We start from the raw sequence: 17,410 nt of genomic DNA on the forward strand, positions 1-17,410 counted from the left end.
CCACTTAAGAAAAAGTATTTTTCAACCATGTCTTTCTCTTCAACACTACAAAGTAATGTACCTGTGAGTGGTGACTATATTTTTTTGTTGCTGATTTTGTTACATTAGCTTGGTGCACAGTTGTATATATAATGATCTCAGCTTTGAATGTAGAAAAAATGTCTTTCTTCCTGGGCAAATCAATTCAATTTCTAGTATTGCATAAGAAGCACACTGTAAAAATAAATCACTCCTCCATGCTGTAGGGCACCTTTGCTGTTCATGGCCATGTGTACCTGAATTCAAATGCCCTTGAAAATATGGGAGGATTGACCTTGTATGAAACAAAAGTTTTAAAGTTATATTGTAAATTTCATTCACTTCACTCCATGCATTCATTTACACAGAAACAGCATAACCCAGTGACAGACTGCAGACTATTAAAAATATAAAACATTAGATAGATAAATAGATAGATAGATAATGTTCTCTTTTTTAGGAGTTCAGAACAGATACAAAGCAAAACAATCGCAATGCTGAATGTTACTAATATGTATCCATTCCTTCAGTGTTTACTGAAAGATTTCTGTAAAAATAGACAAATATGGAGGCTAAAGCAGGAAAAATGACCAAGACATAGGATGTGAGGTGAGCCTGGAAGGATACTTAAGACTGTGGCTGGCCGGGTGCCGTGGCTCACGCCTGTAATCCCAGCACCTTGGGAGGCCAAGGTGGGTAGATCACCTGAGGTCAGGAGTTCGAGACCAGCCTGACCAACATGGAGAAACCTCATCTCTACTAAAAATACAAATTAGCCGGGTGTGGTGGCACATGCCTGTAATCCTAGCTACTCGGGAGGCTGAGGCAGGAGAATTGCTTGAACCCGGGAGGCAGAGGTTGTGGTGAGCCGAGATGGTGCCATTGCACTCCAGTCTGGGCAACAAGAGCGAAACTCCATCTCAAGACTATGGCTCAGAGGAAAAGGCATTGAACTTGGAAGTGGGAATGAATTGAAAGTGAATTTCAGCATGCGATATTCATAGATCATTCTTTGCACAAGCCACATCTTTTAGTGGCTCCACATGAACTTATCAAGCTAGGTCATAAGTTTACCTAGATAACACAGGCTTTGAATACCAACCTGAGGGATTTGGACTATAGGCGAAATAATATAGGGAAAACATTATTGTAGGAAAATAATCCTTTGGAGTCACCTAGGATGGATCACGAAGAGGAAAAGTCAAGAGGCAGAGGCAAGAAACCCAGTTAAGTCGTTTTAGTGTTTCAGACTGCTGCAGTGATGAAAACTAAACTGAGTGCCATTAGAACAGAGGAAGGCATGATTTCTTGGAAACTCCTATACTCATTAATGGATTATTTGTACACAGTGGTTTTTAAGTGGAATTTAGTTTAAAACATCACAAAAATTACCCATTTTTAAAATTACTTTTATGATACATTCAGGAATTGTAACACACTTCTTTTATAAAAACTTTCAATTTCTTCTCAAAAATTTTTGGTACAAAAGATACTCAGTGTTTCTGTATCTTATTACATCTTCATGGTTCAGAGCCAGAACATGTATTTGATAACACATTATGTTGTATATATCTAAATGATTTCATAATGATTTGAAAAGTCACAAAAGCCACACAGCAAAGCTTGTAATTCTTCTAGTTATGAAAAATAAGAGCCTCTTTTGTGAGTTGAACTTTTTAGTCGTAGAGTTATGGAGGGTCATGGTTTAGTGTAACTGGTTGTCATTTATGTAATAAACCACATGGTTGAATACGATGTTGTAGATAAGCATAGTAGACTTTGCTCTGTATTAATGGCCTGCAAGGAAACAGGGAAGTCTTTAATCTTGGTAAGGTTTCATTCATCCCAAAGCACACTGCAGAGTGAACAATACTGGAAAAGCAGATGCAGAGGTAAGGCCTAAGTGAATATGTATTTTCTGAAAAATCAGGGGAGTCCTTTCTTTAAAATGTGACATAAATGTAATTTTATACTATGGCTGTGTCATTTTGGTAGCTACATTTTCATGCCCCAGTAAGAAATCAAACATTCGCTTAAATTAGCAACCAGGATAACTTTCCTAAATCTTAAATTGAAAATTAAAATTTCTGCTTATTTGCTGTTAGTTTTTTTATATTATTGTGAATAAGTCAATTCATTTTCCTTTTTCCAGGCATTATGAAAAACCTCTGTTTCAGAGTCATTACCATAGTTATAGGTCTTTATTTTACTGGAATAATGACAAATGCATCAAGAAAAAGTAATATTTTATTCAATTCTGAATGCCAATGGAATGAATATGTTCTGACAAATTGTTCTTTTACCGGAAAGCATGATATACCTGTGGACATACCACAAACAGCAGCCACTGTGGATGTAAGTTTCAGTTTCTTTAGAGTTATCTTACAGTTTCACATGAAAAAAGAAGAGTGGAAAATAAAACATCTGGACCTCAGTAACAATCTCATATCAAAAATAACCTTAAGCCCTTTTGCATACTTACATGCTTTGGAAGTGTTAAACCTCAGCAACAATGCCATCCACTCCCTCTCCTTGGATCTACTCAGTCCTAAGTCCTCATGGGTGAAACGCCACAGAAGCAGCTTCAGAAATAGGTTTCCATTGCTGAAGGTGCTCATTCTTCAAAGAAATAAACTCAGTGACACTCCCAAGGGTGAGTACAATTTTAACTAGGCAGAGAAACAATGCTTACGTGGAGGTGTTTCATGTTCATAAGAATTCCACATTTGTTTTCAGCTTCAAGGACACAGCCGAAAGTAAAGCAATTTGATCAGAGTATGTATAATAAAGTTTCTTAGTGGCATTGGAAGTTATAGTGTCTGGAATTTACAGCTAATGAAATTTAGTCTCCCATTAGTATATCTGACATTAATGTTATGTGCAGTTATCGAGACACTAAGAAGTATGTAAGTGCTAAATAATAATGAGTGATTCTAAGTTACCTACTTTGGTTATCATATATTTGTTAATATAGAAAAGCACTGAGCAATAACTAGTTCAAATATATTTAATATGTAATGCAATTCAAATTAAATGTCATATTCATAATATTTTTCTTCTTTGAGTACATTTTGCCTCAGTCTATCTAGTTGTCCTCCAAAAGTACAGCAGAAGTATCCTAATATTATATATTGGTATGTAAATCTTCTGGTTATCAAGTCAAAATCAGAATTCCTTATCCTAGTTTCTAACAGGGTACTCCAGATAGCCTCCTATTATCATAAATTCTCATCTGACATTCAATAGTCTCCATGTTGGAGACCCTTAACAGTAAACACCAATGTTTTCTTTAGAAAATATATCAAGTTAATAAAGCAAAACTTCCTTTGCCCTTTTTATATTCCAGAGTGCTAGACAATTAATGTCCTTTCCTTGTTTGTTTCCAGGCTCATTCACTCTTTGCTAAGCACCTACTTTATATAAGACATTATACAAAAAAATGTATAAGGATATTGTTCTCTTTCTCCATTCCAAGTTGCGCATATTTGGTTTTTCTTATTATCCAGTTCTGACATTTCATGTTTTTATTTTCATGCTCTTTCTCCAGCTTTGTTTTAAGCATCATTTTGGCAATAATAGCCTAGCAGGTATAGGAATTATTACAGTCACCATGTCAGCAGAATTGTTTGAGAAGGGTTGGAGTCTTCTGTCCCTGACCTTCTCCATAAAAGTAGTGTGTCATATTTTCAGTGTAAATGAAATGCATTTTATTTTATGATTTTTATTGTATTGTTTTTATTACAAGAAGAATACCTGTTACTTATAGAACATTTAACAACTGAAGAAAAATTTAAAGGGAAAAATTAAAGTCACTCATGTTATATATATTCTTCTAGTTTATTATTTATGCCTATTTGTACCTTTTTCTTTTAAAATTGGATCATACTGTCCATATTTCTTATTTGTATTTTCATATCGTAGAATATTTTAATATCTTTATATAATTAAGCCACCTCACAAATATTTCAAATAGTTGAATAGTTTTTATATATGCATATATCATAACTGGTTTAATCAAGCACTAGGTTATTTCCAGGTTTTGTTTTTTGATGGACGTCATTATAGCTACATATAGACATGTAATATAACAAAAATTTTTAACTGGTATGGTAGATGTGAATCTCAATCCACAAACTTAAGTGTACTAGAGATATAACCTTCTATTGTCTGTAGTAACATAATTTCTGATTCTGAGCCCCCATTAGGGGGAGTCGTAGGGATACTTAACATCAGTCTTTCATCAGCTTTCCTCTGCCTTTGCCCGGATTTGTACCCAGCTCAAGAGTCGTATACTCGTAACAAGTCATCAAGGTGTGAATGTTCCTTACCCCTGCTAGCCAGAGAATATTTCTTTTCAGTCTCTTCAGTTTGGAGAAAATTTCTTCTCCGTTTTTTTTTTTTCTTCAAAACCCTCTGTCTGGCAACCACTTTCTTCTAAAGGTTTAGGGTTTTGGATAACGAAAGCCAGAAAGACTTGTAGACTCAGCTACTTTCTGCCTTGCCATGTGCCTTCCCTGGGACAATGAACGTGGAGCCTAGTCTCTGTGTGAATGGAGAGAAAGAGCAAGAGGAAAATATAGGAAGGTAAGAGATTAACAGGTCAAAATATGATCCCACCACAAGAGTAAATAGGGAAGTGCTGAGTTTCTCTCCTTAAGGCAAATGAATTCCCCTGAGCTAACTGGGGATTAGGACTAATACAGTTCCACTTAAAGACCAAATATCCTTATAAATGCAGATACAGATCCATCTTTTTTTGAGTTAAGCTATTGCCTCCCAAAAGATCAAGAAAAATGTTCAACTTGAAGAGAAGGGGGAAAAAAGAAGTGAAGTGAGCAAATTCTATATCTGCAATTCTATTAAAATTCTAGCAAATGAAGTCATAGAGAGATGAATGAAAAGATATAAATGTTGGAAGTTCAGTATAAGGCATGAGTCTGATTGGATATAATTCAGAGTCCTTTTATCTATAGTATTTTGTTATTTAAATTATTTTCCCATAATCATCATATTAGTTTTCACTAGGTTGAGTCTCCTCTAACAACTTTTCCTATTTTATGATTCTGTGACTATGGCTGGGTTGCTCTGACTTTGAAATCTCATTTTGAAGGGAACTGCTGGTAAGAGAGAGATGCTGCCTAGGGCATACCCTATTTTTGGCCTATTTCTTTGTTCTTTAATTCTTCACTCTAAGTCTATTTATAGGTGACATCTGGATAAGATAAGATTTACTCATTGGATCATTGTGAGGATCAAATGAAAAAATGTATCTCAAAGACCTAACTTAACATGGAATTTGGCATAATAAACTGTCATAATTTAAATATGTGAAAAGTACTTCAGAATCTTGTCTGAAGATTTATCTTGGAAATACTAGTTTTTATTATTCTCTTGTCATAAATTGAGAATAACAGTATATTTAGAAACAAATAATTAATTTTTGTCTAAATCTCAAGTTTGTTTTTGTTTTTTGAGATGCAGTTTCACTCTTGTTGCCCATGCTGGAGAGCAATGGCATGATCTCGGCTCCCTGCAACCTCCACCTCCCGGGTTCAAGCGATTCTTTTGCCTCAGCCTCGCAAGCACCTGGGATTACCGGCATGTGCCACCACATGTGGCTAATTTTGTATTTTTAGGAGAGAGGGGCTCCTCCATGTTGGTCAGCCTGGTCTCAAACTCCTGATCTCAGGTGATCCGCAGGCCTCAGCGTACCAAAGTGCTGGGATTAGAGGCATGAGCCACCGTGCCCGGCGTCAAGTTATTTTTTAAAATGTTAAACAATTATTGCAGTAGTAGCCCACTATAATTCATGAGCAGATAATTATTTGTGTCTGACTATATAGGCACTTGCATTCATCTAAAATAATAATAATAAATTAGGGACATCTCAGAAAGCAACAGTCAAGCAACCTTCATAACTATGTACCACATATTTTAAAATGGGGACTATTTCTAGAACCAATGAAAAGTTTCTTTCACTCAGGAAAGCCCACTTTTGTAAGGGCGAGATATCACATGAACTAACCCTGTCTTCAGAGTCAGTTGTGGTGTCATCAATAAGCTTCATGTTGGGAAAACGCCCAGAAGAGGTGCTGGCCAATGCAATTTATAAAACAGAAGCCAACCACGAATTTAATCTTAATAATGTTTCCACCTTCCTCCCATATTTTTGGAGTATAGCATCAATAATTGAAAAACTAGTTTTAAAACATGAAAACAATGGGATCAGTCTCTGGTTAATCTGTCTTACCTTCATCAAGCGGTATTTTTGGAGTGCTCACAGAGTAACTGGAAATGTAGCAGGAACAACATCTTGTTGGGATTCCAGTTAGGTTGATAGACCAAATGTAGCAGCCTCACATTAACCAACTAAGTTCCAGAACCCAAGAGATAAATGTGTTAGAAATAAGATGAAATAGTACCTAACATTTGAAACTGGTGGAATTAAAAAAAAAAAAAAAAAACACAATATATTATTAAAAAGTAAAGTATATTATGTTCCTTTATTCATAGAAAATTAAAGATTTCATCCTGATTGCTACTGGATTATGGAATTATCAATAAGCAATGTACTGACAACTAATTCAGGTTCTAAAGAAACAAAAAGTATGTAAGACACTAAACTAAGAAGGCAAGGCCTTTGGCTCACCTACATAATTTGACCACAGTAAGATCTGACCTAATGAATCAAATATCTTACCCAGGACCATTCTAGACTCTATTCCAATTCTTAATGCTCTTTGGACTAAAAGCCACAATCCCTGAATATTGTTGTTTTATGTGATCAGGTTATCACACTTGGGAGAGCACTTAAGAAGTTCATAGTACAGAGGGTGTATTTACTAAGTGTAATGTCCGAGTATCCTTTCTATGGCCTTTTTTTTCTGATAGATCATTTCTTGGAAATAATAAAACTGCCTCTGGCCACTTAAATGCAAAGGCTAATAAAATTCCTGCCTACTGTGGCCTTTGTAATCTTTAGAAGGCAGTTCAATAAATAATTCCCTTTCCACAAAGTACCTCTATATTTTCCTCCCGGCATTCAACTCTCCTCTCTTGAAACATAAAATCTACCCCTGATGTTCAAGCCCCAGCCATGAATGCACCATACAGCCTCTTTCACTCATTTGACTACCCTCTGAACATTGGCTCACCAAGCAAAAATATTAAAAGAACACATTTTCCCATTGAGAAGTGCAATCAAGTACCATGAAAGAGTTTTCTTAAATTTTCCGACTCCATCTTGAGACACCCTAAACAAACCAGGTTATCTGAAGGACCAAACCAGTTCCCTTAAAAAAAAAAAAAATCTTAATTATCTAAAATTGAAAGTAAAGGAAAAGTTTTCATCCAGGAGGAGTAACTGAACTTCCTGGTCTTTATTCTCATCTCCAGAAGAAATGTACCTTCCTCTTGGAAAATCTCGGCTTGATATTATGAGGGGAGTTAAATAAGAGGATTCTCTAATAACTGCATTCAAAATCAAAATCACCCTCTCCCCACATGCTTGGGTATATTCAGTTCCCATTCTTTTTATTTACTAATTTTTTTTTTCTTTTTTTAGACGGAGTCTCACTCTTGTCACCCAGGCTGGAGTGCAATGGCATGGTTGCAGCTCACTACAACTTCCGCCTCCTGGGTTCAAGAGATTCTCCTGCCTTAGCTTTCCATGTAGCTGGGATTACGGGCGCCTGCCACCACACCTAACTTTTTTTTTTTTTTTTTGTATTTTTAGTAAAGATGGAGTTTCACCATGTTGGCCAGGCTGGTTTTGAACTCCTGACCTCAAGTGATCCACCTGCCTCAGCCTCCCGAAGTGCTGGGATTACAGGCATCAACCACCATCCTCAGCCTATTTACTCTTATAATTCTTTTACACATCTTATATTACTCTATTTACTTGTTTATTGACCTTAAACAAGTCACTTAACCTAAAAAAGCTTCCTGGTCCTTATCTTTAACTAGGAATAATTATATGTATAGGGTTGGTGTGAGGGTTAGAGACAGTGTATATCAAGACTAACACATAGAGTGATGATACATGTAAAACATCTCTCATAGTGCCTGGCACACGACAGGTGTTCAAAAGTGTTAGTTCCTCTTTAGTGCCACTTGATTGTCCTGAGTCTTTAATTCTGTATTTCTCGCCCTGGTCTTTACTATAATGGTAACTTCCTTGATTTCAGGCACAATAGATAATTAAAGGGGATTCTCATTCTCTGTCTTCAGATGTTTAGAGTATTTGCCAACAGTCTTGGTGCCTCTGTTGATATTAATATAGGTCTGCATAATATTGGAAGCCCCTGCTCTTCCTTTTTCTGAGCACTTTCTGATCTGTCCTCTGACTCTCTGAACTACATTGACTCATGAAACCATCACCACTGTCAAGATAATGAACTGTTACCCCAAAAGCTTCCTCATCCCCCTTTGTAATCTATCTTTTCCACCCATCCCTTCTCCCCAACCCAGGTAACGACTGATCTTTCTGTTTCGTTATAGATTCACTTGCATTTCTATAATTTTATATAAAAGGCATTATACAATATATGCTTTTATTTTTGGTCTAACTTATTTTTTCAGCACAATTATCTTGAGACTTATCCATGTCATTGTGTATATTAAAAGTTCATTCCTACTAAAAACAGAATTACAGTTTGACCTAGCACACCCCTTAATGGGTGTATATGCAAAGGAAAAATAAATCATTCTACAAAAAAGACACATGCACTCATATGTTCATCAGAGCACCAATCACAATAGCAATTACATGGAATCAACCTAGGTGCCCATCAACAGTGGATTGGATAAAGAAAATGTGGTACATATACATCATGGACTCCTACAGAACTCTAAAGAAGAAGGAAAGCATGTCCTTTGCAGCAACATGGATGTAGCTACAGGCCATTATCCTAAGCAAAGTAATGAAGGAACAGAAAGCCAAGTACCATATATTCTCACTTATAAATGGGAACTAAATATTGGGTTCAAACAGACATAAAGATGGGAACAATAGACACTGGGGACCACTAGAAGGAGGAGGAGTGTGGGAGGAGGGAGACTAAAGCTGAAAATCTACCTATTGAGTACTATGCTCACTACCTGGCAGCATCAGGCAATATACCTATGTAACAAACCTGCACATGTACTCTCAAATAAAAGTTGACATTATTTTTAAAAATAAGACAGAAAGAAAAACTTCTGTGAACTGTGGGGAAAAAGTTCATTCCTTTTCATTGCTATGTAGAATTCCATCTTGAGGATTCATTTATCTGTTGATGGACACTTAGGTTGTCTTTTTAGCTATTAAAAATAAAGCTGCTAGATCTTTCATAAATGCTGTATGCAGGTTAATGAAATTCTCTCTATTCCCAGTTTGCCCAGGACCTTTTCTGGATCCATTGAGATGATCATATGGGGTTTTTTTCAGTCTGTTAATTTGGAGAATTGTGTTTTCTAATATTAAATCAACTTTGCATTCCTGGGATGAATTCTATTTTGTCATGATTTATTATCTTTTTTTATATATTTTAGATTCAATTTGCTAAAATTTTAAGAAATTTTACATCTGTGTTCATGAGGAATATTGGGTTATTATTTTCTTTTGCTATATTGTTGATGTCTAGTTTTGGTATTAGAGTAATGTGGGCCTCATAAAATGAGTTGGGAGATATTTATTCCTCTTCCGTCTTCTGGAAGTGTTTGTTTAGAATTGGCTTTATTTCTTCCATAAATGTGTCATAGAATTCCCCAGTGAAGCTATCTGAACAGGAGTTTTTTTCATGGAAGATATTTAATTACAAGTTTACTTTCATTAATAGATGCAGGGGTATTCACATTATTGCTTTTTGAGTGAGTATTGGTAGTTTATTAGCATAAAGCTGTTCACAATGTTTCATTATCCTTTTAATATCTATAGACTCTGTAGTAATGCCATCTCTCTTATTATTGATACTGATAATTTATATCTTATCTTTTCTGATCAGCCTGACTAGAAGTCTTTTTAAATCAATTTTATTGTTGTTAAAGAACCAGCTTTTGGTTTTATTGATTTTTCTCTATTATTTTTACATTTTCTACTTTATTTCTTCTCTGGTCTTTATTGTTTCCTTTCTTCTGCTTACTTTCAATTTCATTCATTCTTGCAAGTTTCTTAAAGGAGAAGCTGAAGTCAATGACTTGAGGCATTTCTTCTTTAATAGGCATTTAGTGCAATTTAATAATAAATTAGTAATTTCCCTCTAAAAATGGTTTAGCTACATCCCACAAATTTTGATATGTGATGTCTTCATTTTTAGTTGAGTCAAAATACTTTATTTCTATTTTGATTTTTCTTTGTACCATGGGTTATTTAGAAGTGTGTTATGAATATCCAATAATCTATGGATATCCTACAGTTCTAGCTTTGGGGTTTCCAATATATATCTTAAGATCACAGTCTATTTTTATTTGGTATTATACTACTTGCCTATAACATAAGAACCTTACAATGGCGTTCTCCCATTTTTTCCCCTCTTCTGTCCTTTGTGCAAGTATTGTCCTACATTTTACCCCTATATATGTTATAATTTCCACAATATGTTTTTACTATCTTTGCTTCTCACTGTTGCTTTTAAAGAAACTTAAATATAAGAAAAAATATTTAAATTAATGTACATACATTTCTGGAGCTCTTTGTTCCTTTCTTATATCCGGACTTCTATCTGGTTTCATTGTTCTTCTAAAGGACTTCCTTGAACATTTTTTCTAGTCTAGGTCTTCTCCTGATGAATGCTTTCAAATCTTTATTGAAAAGGTCTTTATTTGCCTTTGTTTTTCAAGTATATTTTTACTCAATAAGGAATTCTAGGCTGACCTTTTTAAAGATTTTCAGTTTGTTTAAATGTTGCTCCATTATTTTGAATTTGCATTATTTCCAATAAGAAATCTACTCTCATCCTTATCTTTATTCTTTTTATAGTGTTCCTGATATACACTCAATTTAAATTTTTGGCAATCAAATGTACTAATATTTTCCTTCATAATTTCTTTTTTTTAATCTTCAAAAACAGCTTTCCCCATGTGCAACTACACCAATATTTTATTTATATGTGCCTTAACTCCATGGATGGCAAAATTGTCAGAGAAGATTTTTCAGGCATATTATACTTATAATCCAACTGAAATTTACTTTGTTGTGTGGAGATTATAATAATGTCTGCAGCGGATCGCTGGAATTCACCCAGGTCAAATTATTTAATCAGGAGCTCTTTTCCTGAAAACTTGATATCAGAGCATCTCATCCCCACTAGTCAGGGCCAGCTAGGTATCATGCCCTGAATTTTCTGCAGACCAGAGTTGGGAAGCCATCTTCGATTCTAGCCTATCAAACAGATTCTGTCTTCATCTTCATCCTAGCATCAGCCCATTCACGAGATAGTGTCAGAACTTAACAGAACTTAATCCAGCATAATTCACACATAGTCACCTGAGGCTAGTAGAACTCCCGCCAGATCTCACTAAACAACTTCGATTCTATACATTAAAAAAAAAAAAAAAAAAAAAATGACAGTCAAGAGCTCTAACCCTACTCTAATATACTTAGTTGTTATCCCTCAAGGGCTCATCCCTATTATCTTGAAAGTTACACATGGGTCCCAGTCTGTTCCACAAGGCCCTCATTTGGACCAGCAGGCTACCAGGCCATGTTATTTTAATGACACTAGCAGAAACCAAGAAAGCAAGCCCTGCCACATAAGCGTGTTTCAGATCTTTGCTCACACCACCTCTGCTGCCATTCCTTTGGCCAAAGCAAATTACATGGCCAAACTCAACTCAGTGGGATGGGGAAGTGTATTTGGCCCACAGGACAATGAATATTTGATGAACAATCATCCAAACTAATGGACCTGGCTTCCACTGAACTCCAAAAGCTTGAAGATCATAGTAATCAAAGACATGTCTCAATTCCAGCTATGAAAAACCATTTTTAAGGAATGTAATAAGCATGGAGGCCTTAAGTGATTTTCTTTGGCCCACATCAAAAGTCACAAACAGGGCTGAGAGCAGTGGTTCACACCTGTAATCCCAACACTTTGGGAGGCCAAAGTGGGAGGATTGCTTGAGGCCAGAAGTTTGAGACCAGCCTGGGTAACATGGTGAGATTCTATCTCTACGAAAAATTAAAAGAAAAAAATAATAGCCAGACATAGTGGCATACACCTGTAGTCCAAGCTACTCTGAAGGCTGAGGCGAGAGAATCGCTTGAGCCCAGGAGCTCGAGGTTACAGTAAGCTATGATTGTGCCATGGCACTTCAGCCTGGTGACAGAGCAAGATCCTGTCTCAAAACAAAACCAAACAAAAACTCACAAATAAAGGTGGAATAAACTTCAGTCTCTTAAGTTCCTCTCCAGCACCCTATTACTCCGTGACACAAGCAGATTAACTAAGCAACCCCCAATACATATGGCAATTTCATTATGTACTCCATGACCCAGACCACCCTTTTGTGGCTTTGAGGGAGGGTTGTTTGTTTTTGTTTGTTTTTAGTTAATAAAAGATGGGCGTGGTTAAGGGTAATGGTTAAGAGATCTGGGTTTTGATTCCAGCTCCACCCACCATGGTGTTGTTGAGAAAGTTCTTAACTTTGCTGAACCTAATTTTTTTTCGTTTGTAAAATATTGATAACTCCTCAGGCTTTGTGAAGGCTAAAAGGAGATGTTTGTGAAATGTTTAGAGCATAAAGAGTACACAATTAGGAGTTTAAAAATAATTTCTTCCATCACTTTAAAGCTAGGCATGATCGCTGCCTCCACTGAGCTCCTAGGGCACTTACTCAATTCAATTAAGCACTGAGATATTTTAGGAATCATGAGTTTGCATCCCTATATAGGCCAGGCAGGTATCATGAAAATGTTAAGAACGCTGTAGCTTCTTTCATATTGGTGTCTTATTTTGCATTTTTTTCTGACAGACCCATATGCTTGCATATTAAAAGATGTAGGAATATGCTTCTATGCACAAAGAAACATTTTTCTCCAGAGGTTATGTTCAAAATATTTAACAACTGGCCTTCAGCCTGGGCTCCACAGTTGGATGCCTCCTGGCTGTAGTGCTGGAGCCAGGTGCAGCTGGACCGGGGGCAAGGAGAAGATAGACTGAAGTAAGTGCTCAGGGCAGCAGGGTAGTGCACAGGGACTTCGGCAATGGTCATTTCCAAACCAATATGGAAATATTTTTTACCAGAATAAGCTGAATATGTCTTACTTCTCTCCCATTTAAAAAAAAAAAAAAAAAAAGTCTTCTTGGCCTATCCTTTGTTTTCCTGTTTTTTTTGTCATTGTCGTTGTTGTTGTTTTTTGTTTGTTTGTTTTTGAGACGGAGTCTCACTCTGTTGCCCTAGCTGGAGTACAGTGGTATGGATCTTGACTCACTGCAACCTCTGCCTCCTAGACTCAAACACTACCACACTGGCTAATTTTTGTATTTTTAGTAGAGACAGGGTTTCACCACATTGCCCAGGCTGGTCTTGAACTCCTGACCTCAAGTGATTCACCCGCCTCAGCCTCCGAAGTGCTGGGATTACAGGCATCATCCACTGTGCCCAGTCTGTTTTCTTGTTTTTGACAGAGACATGAGTACAAAGAAATGATAATCTTCTATAAGCTCATACCCTCGTCGACAGCAGGCAGCCTTCATTCAGCTCCAGCCAAATGTCATCTTGTGCCAATTAGAACTTCCAGTTTTCTTAAGAGAAGCCAGAAATGCAAATTTTTATTGAATTTTTAATGTCAGTACAATGATTTTTAAATCTCTATGCAAGCCAGACATGGTGGCCTCTGGCCTATTGAATGTATACTATATTCCACCAAGCATTGCAAAAGTTCAAAGATGTGAATTCTGCCCTGAGAGGACTTGATCATCTGATAGGCAAACAAACAAATAAAAATTAATTTTATGGTCGGACGGTCCATGTGATGAACTACTCTGTATAACTAATAACTTTACCTTGAGTTTATGTCTTATCATTGGATCAGATTAAACTCTTTTAAGAGTAAAGATTCCATGTTGTCCATGCTTGTCCTCAGCACTGACTGCCTTGCCCATAATGTTTTGATCGATTCATTGTCCTGATGATCTCTTGCTTAGCATGTATACAATTAAATGAACGTATGACAATCTTGATGATGCAGCCATTTCAATTAAGTCATCTCCCTGTATAATCAATCTTACAATAAGTAGCTTGCAGACAGTAGGCAAGGAATAAAGCCTCCTGTAATTGAACCAACCTGATCTTGTTCTGTTGATTAAAGACACAGGCTACATGCAAGAACAGAGCAGAAGGAAATGTAAAAATGCAAACATTTCCTTCTGAAACCCATATGGGAAATGAAATTTGAAAGACAGCTATGACTAGCACCTCCTTCTGAACCTTTATTTATTTTCAGTGCCAAATGGACCTCCTGATTACTCTCTGAAATCAAGTGAAATACAAAGGCAGAGACCAAAATTCAATTTGATTATTTTGCTGGAAAACAAAATCTAGCTATAACTTACTACCTTTGGAAAACACAAGAATGCCTAGGAAATAGTCATAATGTCAACAATAAGTAGCTACAAGAAAGGACATGGCTACAAAATAGCATAAGACAGCTGGGTGTGGTGGCTCATGCCTGTAATCCCAGTATTTTGGGAGGCCAAGGCGGTGGATCACTTGAGGTCAGGAGTTCAAGACCAGCCTGACAAACATGATAAAACCCCGTCTCTACCAAAAATACAAAAAAAGAAATTAGCCTGGCATGGTGGCAGGTACTTGTAATCCCAGTTACTCGGGAGGCTGAGGCAGAAGACTCACTTGAACCTGGAAGGTGGAAGTTGCAATGAGTGGGGATTGTGCCACCGCACTCCAGCCTGGGTGACAGAGTGACACTCTGCCTCAGAAAAAAATAGAATAAGAAAAATCTTAAAACTGGAAGAATTTATCCATGTAAATAAAGCATCAAAACAACTTTTTTCCTCTATTGTTTAGCAAGATTATTTAGTTTTACTATATAGTTCAGTCAAATAAATATTTTTCATATCTTTCAATCAAGGTTATATTTTTAACTGATTCTCTTATTTTTTTTTCAGGCTTAATGCACTTTATTTTTCTTGTATAAAAAACCCTATGTTGTAGCCACAGCTGGAGCCTGGGTCTGCTGCACGGAGACTCTGGTGTGGGTCTTGACAAGGTGGTCAGTGAATTCCTGATAGGGAGACTTGGTAAACACAGTCTCCTTCCAGAGGTCAGGGGTCAGGTAGCTGTAGGTCTTAGAGATGGCATCAAACATAGCCTTGGCGAAGTTGCCCAGGGTGGCAGTGCAGCCCTGGGCTGAGGTGTAGCAGTCATCTATACCAGCCATCATGAGCAGCTTCTTGGGCACAGGCACTGAGAGGATGCCAGTGCCCCTGGATGCAGGGATGAGGCGCACCAGCACAGAGCCACAGCGGCCTGTCACCTTGCAAGGGATGGTGTGGGGCTTGCCAATCTTGTTCCCCCAGTAGCCTCTGCGCATGGGGACAATGGAGAGTTTGGCTAGGATCATGGCCCCACGGATGGCGGTGGCCACCTCCTTAGAGCACTTAACACCCAGGCCGACGTGGCCATTGTAGTCCCCTATAGCAACAAAGGCCTTGAACCTGGTGGGCTGGCCAGCACGGGTCTTCTTCTGCACCGGCATAATCTTCAAAACCTCATCTTTGAGAGAAGCCCCCAAGAAAAAGTCAATGATCTCAGATTCCTTAATGGGCAGGGAGAAGAGGTAGATCTCCTCCAGGGACTTGATCTTCATGTCCTTGACCAAGCGGCCCAGCTTGGTGATGGGCATCCACTCCTTATCCTTGGCCTTGCCTCTGCGAGCTCAGCTGCCTCGGCCCGGACCCCGTCCACAGCCGGGACCCCAGCCCCGGATGCCACTGACGAAACCTCTGCGGAAGCCACCGCCCTTCCCCACCCCAGGGCCACCAGGGCCTCCGGGCCACCCCCCCGCTGCACCGGCGTCATCTGCCATTTGGTGTTTTCTTGGAGAAGAAGTGATTCTCTTATTTTAAAAGTAGTACATGCTCATTGAAAGAAAGAATTCAAAAGTGTTCAAAACAACGTTTCTTTTCTTATCCCTCTTCACTTCCCTCAATCATCCTAGTCCTAAGTGTAACTACTAGTAGTTGAGTTTATCTCCTGCCAGGCCTTTTCTTGCTCACTCAAAATCTATGTATGTGTTTGCATATGGCTCTTTTTCCCAAGGACATTGGACTTATACTCTATACTATTCTGTACTTAACTTTTTTCTTCCTGTTCAGTCAGTTTACATGTTGATCTGTCTCATTATCCTTTGAGATTACATATTATTTCATAGTATTAATATACTATACTTTGTTTAGCAATACCTCAGTTGAGAACTCTTAATGTTGTCTCCAATTTTTCAACATTACAAACAGTGCTGCAGTAAATTTCACCAGTTTAGATTTTAACTTACTTTTTCATTTTAACAGGACTGTGGAAACTGAAGTCATTGCAGAGTTTGGATCTGTCATTCAATGGGATATTGCAAATAGGGTGGTCTGATTTTCACAACTGCCTGCAACTGGAGAATCTCTATTTAAAGAGCAACAAGATATTCAAAATTCACCCACAAGCCTTCAAGGACCTCAAAAAATTACAGGTTCTAAAATCATTTTTATAATATTTGAATAAGGAAGACACATGGGCAATTACATTAGAAGCATATTTCTGTTGAAGAGTTTCTTCATGTCCAGTAGTACTGGCTATTAATCAAAAACTGTTAGTCTATTTTAAGATCCCTTAAAGAGCTCAAGTCTCTTTCTTGCCTCAAAAATCAAAGGCCACAATAAGGGACATGAATTTTACTCCAACATAATACTCAACAGCAAGAATTGACACATTATTTTTCTTTTTTTTTTTTTTTTTTTTTTTTTTTTTTTTTTTGAGACGGAGTCTCGCTCTGTCGCCCAGGCTGGAGTGCAGTGGCGCGATCTCGGCTCATTGCAAGCTCCGCCTCCCGGGTTCACGCCATTCTCCTGCCTCAGCCTCCCGAGTAGCTGGGACTACAGGCGCCCACAACCGCGCCCGGCTAATTTTTTTTTGTATTTTTAGTAGAGACGGGGTTTCACCGTGGTCTCGATCTCCTGACCTTGTGATCCGCCCGCCTCGGCCTCCCAAAGTGCTGGGATTACAGGCGTGAGCCACCGCGCCCGGCCACACACATTATTTTTCTAAGTCAAATTATATCCAACTCCTACATTCCACTTACCAGTTGGCAAGAAATTAAATCTTAGTTATTAGTAAGGCTGTCTCCCTAAGCTACAAGATTGGTGAAAGGTCTCAGGGGTCTTATGCAATATGGAACGCTTGGGGA

General features: G+C 37.7%; 1 protein-coding gene and 1 pseudogene across 1 annotated transcript in view; one reads left to right on the forward strand and one right to left on the reverse strand.

Annotated features, from left to right (window-relative positions):
* The first annotated feature begins 1,856 nt into the window (after positions 1-1,856).
* Positions 1,857-17,410, forward strand: part of LRRC66 (leucine rich repeat containing 66) — a 30,938-nt gene continuing 15,384 nt past the window's right edge. Inside the window, exons 1-2 of the mRNA XM_065545214.2 lie at positions 1,857-2,671; positions 16,527-16,696. Coding sequence (XP_065401286.1) covers positions 2,176-2,671; positions 16,527-16,696 — 666 coding nt within the window. The 5' untranslated portion in view covers positions 1,857-2,175. The remainder of the gene's footprint in view (positions 2,672-16,526; positions 16,697-17,410) is intronic.
* Positions 15,154-16,068, reverse strand: LOC102120999 (small ribosomal subunit protein uS5 pseudogene; annotated as a pseudogene).

This window comes from Macaca fascicularis, chromosome 5 (assembly GCF_037993035.2).
Source record: "Macaca fascicularis isolate 582-1 chromosome 5, T2T-MFA8v1.1".
NCBI classification, from domain to species: Eukaryota; Metazoa; Chordata; class Mammalia; order Primates; family Cercopithecidae; genus Macaca; species Macaca fascicularis.